The 10,766-nt window shown below is 59.2% G+C and overlaps 1 protein-coding gene and 1 long non-coding RNA gene across 2 annotated transcripts; both read right to left on the reverse strand.

The window, feature by feature from the left end:
- Positions 1-371: 371 nt before the first annotated feature.
- Positions 372-3,150, reverse strand: LOC124234343 (uncharacterized). The gene is made up of 3 exons (XM_046651679.1): positions 2,957-3,150; positions 1,627-1,936; positions 372-1,299 (listed from the first exon to the last, which is right to left on the reverse strand). The coding sequence occupies exons 1-3, from the start codon at positions 2,993-2,995 to the stop codon at positions 713-715; spliced, it is 936 nt and encodes a 311-aa protein (XP_046507635.1). The 5' UTR covers positions 2,996-3,150; the 3' UTR covers positions 372-712.
- A 5,445-nt stretch (positions 3,151-8,595) lies between these two features.
- On the reverse strand, positions 8,596-10,461 carry LOC124234360 (uncharacterized). Its single transcript, XR_006887287.1, has 3 exons — positions 10,105-10,461; positions 9,559-9,744; positions 8,596-9,044 (listed from the first exon to the last, which is right to left on the reverse strand). It is a non-coding gene; the product is annotated as an uncharacterized LOC124234360 (long non-coding RNA).
- Between the last annotated feature and the right edge of the window lie 305 nt (positions 10,462-10,766).

Raw genomic sequence — 10,766 nt, forward strand, 5'->3', positions numbered from 1 at the left:
CTCTATGGATTTGCCTATTCTGGAAATTTCATGTAAGTGGAACCACATGACTCATGGTCGTTTGTGTCTGGCTTCTTTCACTCAGCACAATGTTCCTGTCGTCCACCCATGTTGTGGGGGATTAGCATTTGCTCCGTTTTCTGGTTGAGCGATATTCCGTTGTATGGATGGACCAGACTTCGCGCATCCTCTCACCTGTTGACGGACAGGCGGGTCGTTTCTACTTTCTGCCCATTAGGAATCAAGCTGCGAACATTTATGAACATCTGTGTGCAGGTCTCTAGGTGGACGTGAGTTTTCATTGCTCCTGAGTCTAGGACTGTTATTAAACTATATTTCTGGAGGAGATTAGATACGTCCAGGAGGCAGAATTCAAAAGGGGCAGAAGGAACAGGAGGCAGAGTGAGAAGTGAATCTCCTCCCTGGTCAACCCCGAGGCCGTCATTGTCCCCGATTCCTGTGCTCCCTCCCCGAGGGGATTTCCACACCTGTCACTCGATTTTATATAAAAGAGACGTGTCTTAGTTTGGGGTCCCCCAGAAGCAGAGCTGGAGACAGGGACTTCGATGCAGGGGGATAACTTGGAGGGGACCCCAGGAGGTGACCCCAGGAGAGGATGAGAGGGAGGGCGAGGTGGGGTTCCCACTGGGCGTCTGGGCTGGTCCTGCCCAGGATCGGCCTCCAGAGGACGAAGAACAGGAGGCTGGGACATTTATCTGAGAATTCCAACCCTGAGCCGAGGGCTGGCCTGGGAAGTGCCAACACCCCTGTGCACGGGTGGGAGATGTATTTGGAACGTGTGCCTACATAGTGCGTGTTCTGACTTCACTCGCTCACTGCTCCCTCTTTGGCATATCCCTCGTTCTTTCAAGCGGCGCACAGCATTGCCTGGTCCCCATAAGCTCACCAGCCGCCCCCACTGACGGACATTTAGATTGTTTTTTTTTCCTCTCAAAATGTGCTGCAATGATTTGCTGTGAAACGCGTCAAGAGTAAGATGTATGGATGGAGGGCGGATGGACAGCTGTGTGACAGCAAGTACAGAAACCGTGAGGGATACACTCCTCGAGAACTCACTGTGCAACCGTTGAAACTTTGCTGTCTGTTTGAAAGGACACTGTTGGGGCAGTAAAGAGCCGTGGTGGAGCCCCTCGGCACGGGGTCCCAGGAGCGCCGGCTCCAGGCGGGCGAGGGCTCTCTCTGGCCTGGTTTTGAGAGACACTGCTGGGGCGCCCTCCGCGGAGAGGTCCTGAGTCACACTCAGGCCCACGGTGAGGAGACAAGTCGTGGCCTCTCTACCTGCAAAAGCCCCAAGATGGGGACATGGTGACGCCTCCAGATTTTGGGGTGTGGGTCCATCCACTCGCTTCCTGGACAGACGAGGCCCTTGAATGGGGAAAAGGCCTCACAGGGGAGGTGGCGGTGTGCAGGACCAGCTTGCCCGGAAGAAGCATGGAGAAGTGGCAGATGCTGCCTGACAAGGAAGAGACCCTCCCCGGGTGTAGACCAGCAGGTGCCCGGGGGTCACAGAGCCCGAGTGCATAGTGCAACAGATCGCGATGTCTGAGCGCAGGGCTTGCAGGGCGGCCCCTCCCAGAGGCTCCCGGCCCCCACCTTGTGCCCCACCTGTTTCCTGCTGGACTGTGAGGTCCCGAACGCTGGTGTCCACTCTAACAGGACCACGCAGGGACCCCTTGCTGCGAGCCAGGCACTGCTCATCCACGTAGGAGCTAGCTTCTGCTCCCAGCGGACCTGTGGGGTCCAGCGAGGGTGTCGCATCCCCGGGAGGCTGGCGAGACAAGCAGGTCCTGCCCACCACGCTCTCGCACCTCATGTCTGCCGAGTGCATCGCTGTGTGACTCCCTTGGTGTCTCCCAGCTCCTGGAAATGTGTACATTTGCGACAGCCTCCTGGTCTGGCTTGGGGCAGGCCGACTCTGCAAGGTGGGGGTGGGTCTTCAGGCTGAATGGCCCGGAGCAGGGCGAAGCGAGAGAAGGTGGAAGATGGGGTGGTGCGGGGACTTGGAGTTCACCTGGGGCAGGGTTTGCATCACCTGTTGTGACGTTAGTTTCAGCAAGAGAAGGGCCGGTGGAGCTGGGCACCCCGAGGATGGGCAGAAGGGCGGTTGGCGGAGGGCAGGAACCCCTGCAGGTGTGTGCGAGGCGGGGAGGTAGAGCCTCAAGAGACCCCAGCCAAGTGCATAAGGGGAGGCTGAGGCCGTGGGCAGAGGGCTGGGGTATGAGGCAAGTGATGAATAACTGAGAATGTCCCCAGAAGTTTCTCTTTCTGGCTGCCATTTTTGCCAGCATGCACTGGTCCAGCTTGACTGGCTGTCTTTTCTTCTGGATGTGCCCTTGACCCTGGCTAAGGTATTTGGCTGGAATTTTCAGCCCCTGCTCCTGCTCCTTCTGGCAGAGGGCTGCAGCCAACTGCCCAGACCAGGTTTAAAAGGCTTGTCTGAAGTCTTGGGTAAATGGATCTCTTAGAGAATTGATTTTCAGCACACTGGTCAGTCAAGGTCATTTTGTTAATTGGCTTTCAGAGAATTGATTTCCTATATCTTGGTCCAAATTATTTCCCAGGATGCCCCAAAGTGCTTGAGTGGGTCTGTGAGGATGCCAGAGAGAAGTGATGTCTGCGGAGGGTCCCATCAGTCATCCCAAGAAGTGCCCGCAGAGACCCCGTGGGGCCTCCTGGGCTCGGTCAGGGACGGAGCGATCCCTGAACCAGGGGACAAGGGTCATGGGCACAGCCGCCACCTGGCATGGAAGTGAGGCCAGGAAGGTGGTAGGGACCCAGCGGTTCACTGCCCAGCTCTTTCCCTGGGGCCCGTGGGCCTTGCTCAGTGTGCTTGCTTTCAGCTCAGTTTCTCTCGCCTGCCTCCCCCCCCAATTCCACCCTCTCTCCCGGCCCTCCCCCTGCACACCTGCTTGTAAGCAACCACCGCCATCCTTACCCCTTGTCCACCGAGTCTCTTCCCCCAGGATGTTTGCATGTGTGTCCCGCCTCCGATGTCTGCAAAAGGCTGCGCTGCTGGTCGAAGGCTCCGAAACAGACTCTGAGGGCCCTTCCTCCTTCAGCACAGCCCCACTGCCAAATGCCAAAGCTGGAAAGAAAAGAAGTCAGGCCCCAAGTGAGACAAGGTGTGGACTTGGGGCCGAGATGGCCTGGGAGCCCACGCCCCACACCCTCTGCCCAGCGCAGGGTGATGGTGGACGGCCCGGGCCTCAGCAGCACTGTCAGTGTCTCTGCAGACCGGAAGGGGGTCATCTCAGAGGGCCGTGAGCAGGGCTGGGGCCAAGGCCCACGGGCTCTGGGGGAAGCTCCATGGGTCTGCATTCGGATCTCTGAGGCAACCCCGCTGCCGGACCCAGGCCCACAGACAAAGGCAAGGGGTGGGCTGGGCTCTTGCTGCGGCTCCAGCCTCGCACGAAGCTGCAGGAGACAGAGCAGAAACAAGCGCCAGGCCCAGGAGCAGGCCCGTGACGGTGCCCACATTGCTGTGGGTCAGCGCCCTGAACGAGCCCTGGGGCTGGACAGTGGGGCTGGCAGAGGCAGCTGCACAACTTCTGGACAGGGAGAGAGAGACAGAAAAAAGCAAAAGCAGAAACCCCAATAACAAAACAACAAACGACTCAAAATAGGTCTGCCAACTCTAATCTAAAAACACAAGAGGTATGTGGAGAAACAGTCATGGTTGCACAACTCTGAGAGTGTATTAAATTTCACTGTATGTTTTAAATGTAACTTTTTTTTGGTGAGGATGATTGGCCTTGAGCTAACATCTGTTGACAATCTTCCTCTATTTTGCATGTGGGATGCCGTCACAGCACGGCTTGATGAGCAGTGTGTAGGTCCACACCCGGGATCCAAACCTGCAAACCCCGGGCCGCCGAAGCAGAGTGTGCGAACTTAACCACTATACCACCAGGCCAGCCCCTAAATGTACATGTTTAAGTGGTTAATTTTTGTTATATGGATTTCACCTCAATTTAAAAAAAAAAAGAGAACACGAAAGAGCCAACAAAATCCATACTCAGGACATAAATTCATTTCCGATGGAGTTAAGTTTACGGATGTGTCTAATAAAAACTCTAAAATAATCTGTGATGCTCTCAAAGAAATAAATGAAGCAGTTACATCCATTCAAATAAATTATGAAATCAAATCGGCAGATACAGAACAAGAGCAGCTGGGTGTGAAAATGGCAGATCTTGGAAATGAAAATATAGTCACTAAGACAGAAAACTCAAAAACTAAGAAGAGGGGTTACGATTGAGTACACACTGAAAAGAGGATTACTGAAGTGGAAGACAGAACTAAGAAATTTTCCCAGAATGCAGAACAGAGAGAAAAGAGATAAAGGTTTAAGTGTGTACACACATTGTACACACACACACACACACGGGAGCAGATGTGGAGATGTGGAGGAACCCCAAAATAAGAGACTGGAGAGAGGGGCAGAGAAGCAAGATGTGAAGGGATGATGGCATAGAAGCTTCCAGAATTTAGGCACACGACATTGGGATTGAAAATGCAGTCCCAGCACAGAGCATAGAGGAATGCACACGAACTTGTCAAGATTCTCAGAGGCAGCTAGGAGAATCCTTTCTTGCTGGTTTGGCAGAAGGGGACTCGTTAAGGAGTGTAGACAGCACTCAGGATCCCCGGAGGGCCTGAGAGACAGAATCGGCTGAGTCCTGGGCTCCCACCGTGGCCTGGGCTGCTGAGAGTAGGGCCTGGGTTCTAGACACGGCTAGCGAACATCAAGGATGAAGAGGAACTCCTGGAAGCCGCCAGACAGAAGAGGCGAGTTATTCTCAGTGGACTGACAGACGGAAGCAGCGCCCAGCAGGAGCAGAGGCGGGAGAAGGCAGCCGCGATATTGGAAGGCGTCTGTCGCTCCCACAAGGAGCCTGGGAGGGGGGTGTGATGAGAAGTTTCCTGGCTTACAGGGGGTGACAGAGGCGAGACCTCAGAACCGATGATGGAGAAAAGTGAGCGACGATGTGGGGTAGAGAAATCAGGGTGAGGCGAGGCGGCCGATTAAACTTCTCATTGCCTAGAAAAGGGCTGGGCTGGGTGGTAAAATGAGGGGCCAGCCCAGTTGCGTAGTAGTTAGGTTTGCTCACTCTGCTTCAGTGGCCCAGAGTTTGCAGGTTTGGATCCCGGGTGTGGACCTACACACCGCCCACCAAGCCATGCTGTGGTGGTGTCCCACACACAAAATAGAGGAAGACTGCAGATCTTCCTCTCAGGGACAATCTTCCTCAAGCAAAAAGACGAAGATTGGCAATGGATGTTAGCTCAGGGCCAATCTTCCTCACCAAAAAACAAAAAAAGGTAAAATGAAATTTCTAGGTCACAACATGAAGATGTTGACAATGTAGGAGATGTGGAGCAGCTGTGCCCCCACCTGCCTCCCGCCCCACTCCTCGGGCCGTGGCCTCAGCCTCCCTCTGCTCTTGACTGGGCTCTCTCGAGGACGCAGATGCCCGTCAACACTTTGTCCTGTGTCTGCACTCTGGGGAAGGTATGGCAGAGCTGTGAAGATGTTCGACAGGAGGCTGCCTGAGCACTACCTGCGGAGCCCGAGGCTTGGTCAGTCCAGGGTCACGCCTGCTGTGAGGAACGACCTCAAGGCTGGGACCCCGCGTGGACACTCAGGAGGCTGGCGGGTTGGCAGATCCTGTGGCTTCAGGGAGGTGTGACTGGGCTGGGACGGGAAGGCTGGGCGTGCCCGTGGGTGACACTGGCACTCGCCTATCCACCAGGCTGTGGGTCCCTGGCGTGCGGATGGTGGGTGGTGCCGACGTGCCAGTACGGGCCAGGACGGGTGTGTGGCTGCGTTCCCTGGGGGCAGGGTGAGGGGGCCCGGGAAGCAGAGTGATGTGTGGGATTCCTCCAGAAGCCCCACCTCTGCTCCCTCGGTGTGGAGCTGGCAGCTGGCCGGTCGGGGGTCTTGTCACGGGATCCTGCAGTGCCACAGCGGCCCAGGCCTGGGGCAGGGGCGCTCCCTCCGCAGGCCGGGGCCTGTCCGCGGTGCAGAGCGAGCACGGAGTGTCCTGAGCGGGGCCTCCCCAGCCCGAGGCTAGGCTTCTCCACTCCGTGGAGGCTGTGTCACCCTCCCCTAATCTGGGCTGGGACAGCGGCAGGCCTGACCCCAGAGACGTCTGAGGTCACACTGCTGGCCCTGCATGTTCACGCGTGGGCTGCCCCCCACAGTTTGCCTCTGGCCCTCATCCTCCGCTCAGGGCCCTGGGCTCTGCAGGTGATGGGCCACCAGAGCTCAACAGACGGCTGGTGGCTGACCCGGGCCAGGAGCCATCTCCCCTGTCCTCCCTTGTGGCCGAGGGCGAGGGAGGGACCTGTGGGGCTCGGTAGAGGTGGAGAGTGACTCAGAACCCAGGGGGGGCCTTGGACTCAGCCAGGGCTCCGGGCCTGGGGGGCTAAACCTGTGGCTGATGTCCCTCTGGCTGGAGAGAAAGGCCCTGACCACCGACCCCGGGTCAGTAGGATTCCTCGCTCGGGAAATGAGAGTGACATCAGAACTGGCGTGGGTCACAGCCCACGTGCTCGGCTCCGCCTGGCCGCAGGGGCATCACCAGGTGTGAGTGGTGACCATGACGGCCTGGAGCAGTGGACAGGGGCTGTCTCCCCGCTCAACGTCACTGGCCTGCCCTGTCCCGAGGACTCAACCCACAACCCACAACCCACTCCCGCCCAATCCAGGAGCCTCTCTGACCCCTCGCCAGGACACCATAGTCACCTCCCGAAACCCCGGAGGGTTTGTCCTTCTTCTTGTGCACCTCCTCCCCCTGCCCACCTTCACTTGCTCCCTGTGGACTCTCCCTGGACCACGGCGTGTGCCCCTGCCCATCTGTGTGGCGCCAGCCTCTCCTCTCCCCTCACCCGCTCAGCCCCTGCCCGCCCCCTGCAGCACCATCTCGGGAGAGTCGGCCGAGCATGTTCAGGCCCCTTTCACCCTGACTCCTCGAGAGGCAGGCGGTGGCCCCACAGGGGAAGGCTGTTGGTGCTGGAGCCCCCGGGGCGAGAGGGGGCCCTGGTTTAGTCCTTTCTGTGGCGCAGTCTTGGTCAAATGCTTGCAGCCCCAGAATCAAGCGTCCCAGCTGGGAAGTGGGGCTGGCAGCACCTGCCCACCCGCCTCGCAGGCTGTGCTGGGCCATGGAGCCGCGCGCACAGATCCCCAGCCTGGAGCCTGCAGGCCACGAGAAGCTGCTCAGGGACTCCAGAGCCACTTGCGAAGGCGTCATGCTCCCACCTGGCCCCACTGCCCTCGGCAGCATCGCCCATTCCCGCCATCCAGACCCCCGCCCCCCAGTCTCCTAGCTGCCCATCCTCCGTGAAGCCCTGGGAGCCGAGAGCTGAGCCTCTCCCGTCGGTGCTGACACTGGGCTGTGTCCCAGCAGGCCCCTCCGCCAGTGCCCTCTGCCTTCTCTGGTCTGGGGCTGACGCTGACCAGTCCTGCCCTTCATGAAGGCGTCCTTCTTCGTGAAAGATGCCGACTCCAGAGGGAAGGTTGCGGAAGATTCTCTGCAGTGTCTACAACCCGCTGGCCCTGGGTGGGGCCCAGTTTAAGGATGTCGCTGCCCAGACGGCCTTCCCCGCCCCTCTGGCTCTGGACAGAGGACCCACAAGCTCTCTAGGCCCCGCATGGCCCCATCCACACCTCACTGCTCCCTCGCTGGGACTGGGGGCCTTGTCTCCCTGGGGGCTGTCAGTCTGCTTTGCCCCCACGCTTGGGACCGGTCCCTGACGCACCTGCCACCTGCAGGACAAGGCTGCCTGGAAACAGTGCAGGGTATTGGGCCCTGCGGGGGTGTGTGTGTGTGGGGGGAGGGTTCATCTTGTTGTCAGAGGCTGCTGGTGGCACAGGCAGCATTTGCATCCATCAGTCCTTCCAGAGATGAGGGGGCCGGGCAGAGGAGAAGGACATTCCCACAGTTGAGCACACCACGGGGGTGTGGCCCGGCGGTGGGAGGACCCGCGTGTGTCACAGATGCACACCCAGCCCACGCGCACTTCCAGAGCAGCCACGTGGCTCTGTGGCGCACTGGCCCTAGAGCTCTGGCTGTGTCCACTGCCGCCCTCCCAAGGGCCGAGGGATGTCCTTAGATGCCGAGAGGAGAGGGTGCAATGTGGCCGATGTCCTGGGAATCCTTGTGCCTGCTGGTTTGTAGGTTCCAGGTTAAACAGCAGGACTGGAGGAGGTGGGGCTGCAGAAATAGTAGTCATAATAATAATAACAACAAGAACAGTAATAATAATAGACAATACAACCACAATAGACTGCGTGGTCCTGTGTGGACAAGGCTGCCTGCTCCCTCTGAGGGCAGGGACTCCTTCTTGCCCCCATCAGACCCCCCGTGGGGACACTCCAGACATTCCTGGGTAGGGAGCTGGTGGTTCAGGGTGTAGGATGGCAGCCTTTTTCTTAAGGGACAGGCGGTTTTGCCCTCCCCTCGGGGCGTGACACGCGCAATCCCTCAAGACGCAGGTGTGAAGGATATGCTCCCAGACTCAACCACAGCACGTGGGGCGATCAGATCCCACGTTGTCAGGCACGCCTGGGAATTCCACATACGAGGTTTCGAATGATTAAAACTCCACCGTCTATGCGCTCAAAGCTTTTCTTTTTAGAACCATTCCCCTTTGTGGGAATGTTAGGTTGAACCACGATGTTTTTAAGCGGGACCATTTTGGGGAGGGGCCCTTGTTGTGATGTTCGGGGACTTTTCTGTCCTTGTAGACTCATAAGCATGGTGAGGAGGCCAGGGGAGGCCCAAGAAGTGACACAGGGGATGGAGGAGGTGCGGGTGCCGGGGAGCGTTGGGGGCCCCCGAGCCCAGGATGGGTCCTCCCTGCTGGTGGGCATTTTCCTGCCGGTTCTCTGGGGTGAGGCCTGCGGATGGCTTTCTCCTCCAGCTTCCTATCAGCTCATCGGTCCATTTAGGTGATGACACTTCCTGGTTCAAATGAAGCCAGATCCCCACATATTTGGCCAGAGGGTTGCAGAAGACTTCCTATTTGGGGAATAAAAGAGGAGGCGGCCTCTGGAGGCTTCAGGAAGTGGAAAGCCCTGGCTTCCGGTGCAGCCGCCAGGGGACAAACAGGGCACACGGCCCCAGACGCAGCTGAGGGTGCACGTCAGAGCACAGCCTCCTCGGATGGGGGTGGTCAGCCAGGGCCCCCCAAGTGTAGACATCCTGGCCCCGCAGACCCTGTCAATAGGAAATGGGAGTGTCTGGGGCTGGTGCTTTTCTGGGGGACGGTGGGGAAGCCTGGCCGTGGCAAAGGGACCCCGCCCCCCGACCCCGACCACCCCAGATGTGTCCAGGGGTCCTGGCTCTGCAAGGCTGCTGGAGGCTCCTCTGCGGCTGGCCTTGGCCACAACCTCCTGTCTGACACCTCACTTCTCAGCCTCTCAGAGGCACCTGGGGTGCTGGGCCCTTGAACCCCCGGCCCCCCTCTGAAGCTGGCTCTTGGGGAAGACCCAACACCGGGGGTGCGTGTCCCGGGCCCCACCCGCTGCCTTACCGCGTGGTTGGGCCGACGTCATGCTCTGACGGGATCCTGGAGGCAGAGCCAGGAAGAAGCCTCCAGTTGCATCCCCACCTCCAACACCCTCCCAGTCGCTGCTGCAAATTTCTGTAGCTGGGGCTTCTGCAGCATGACCCTGGGCCTCGGGCTGGTAGCACCCTCTCCTCCTTCTGTCCTGCTGGCCTGGGGCAGAAGTGACCCATTGTCGGTAGAGCTGGGAGCCTGCCCAGGTCCCTGGGCACTCAGCATCCGGTACACGCTGTCTCTGGCTACAGGAGCCAGACATGTGGGCTGGTTAGTGCCCTGGGAGCCCCTTGGCAGTGACTGATGGCAGTTGGAGGGGAAGCAGCCCAGCTTCCCCTCCTCCAGGCCAGGCAACCCTGAGGTATGTCTACAGTCACCTGAGGCCCCAGTGGGTGGACCCTGTTCCCCAGGGGTGTACGGGCTCCTGCCCTCCCTGACTCCCCTCCTGGTGTGTCAGGGGTCCCGTCCCACATAAACTGTCCAGAATCCTGTCTCACCATCTGCTTCTGGGAGACCCACCTGAGCAAGCCTCCCACTCATGCTTCACCGTCCCCTGGTTGGCCTCTCAGCGGTCCCTTCTCCCCTGTCTCTCTTTCTGGGCCCCCGAAGCATCGTTGTCCAGTGCAGAAGGTGGGCCTGCCTTTTGGCCAAACCATTGCTTGCTCTCTGATCCTGGGATTGTGGGTGGGGGAGGAAGAAGAGCTGGAAAGGGGGTGCGTCTGGAGGTGCGAGCAGACTGGGCGCTCACTGCGCTGACCCGTCCGAGTGGTGGGGACCTGGGCCAGCCCCGGAGACAGCTGGTGCAGCCCCCAGGCCTGGACACAGGCACCCCCTTCGCCAGCTCCCCGGGACAACGGAGCCTGCTGGTTACAGAAAGTGCTCCCTACATAACCAGCGTGAAGATACACGAAAAGCCCCAGGCAGGCGGGTCAAAACAACCAGGGATGGGCGGGAGCTCCACGGACAAACACTGGGGAAGCCGTGAGCAATGGGCGGAAAGCCCTGGCCTGGCAGGAAAGGGACTCTGGGTGGGGCGGCCCTGGAGAGAAAGTGGTGGGACAGACAGACACGCAGGCCACTGCAGCTCCCAGCGCAGTTGGCCTGCGGACGGAGCCTCCAGGACACCGGCCCAGCCCCTGCTCCTCTCACCCGGCAGCCCGGGCCTCCCAGCTGCTGTCCTG

Source organism: Equus quagga, unplaced genomic scaffold (genome assembly GCF_021613505.1).
Source record: "Equus quagga isolate Etosha38 unplaced genomic scaffold, UCLA_HA_Equagga_1.0 73442_RagTag, whole genome shotgun sequence".
Taxonomy (NCBI): domain Eukaryota; kingdom Metazoa; phylum Chordata; class Mammalia; order Perissodactyla; family Equidae; genus Equus; species Equus quagga.

Excerpts from the sequence above, each read along its gene's own strand:
- LOC124234343 (XM_046651679.1), bottom strand. The coding sequence starts at position 2,995 with ATGCAAACATCCTGGGGGAAGAGACTCGGTGGACAAGGG. Across the intron at positions 1,937-2,956 it reads AGAGACTCGGTGGACAAGGG|AGTCGGCCTGCCCCAAGCCA; the intron begins GTAAGGATGGCG and ends CCCACCTTGCAG. Across the intron at positions 1,300-1,626 it reads CACAGTCCAGCAGGAAACAG|GTAGAGAGGCCACGACTTGT; the intron begins GTGGGGCACAAG and ends GGGCTTTTGCAG.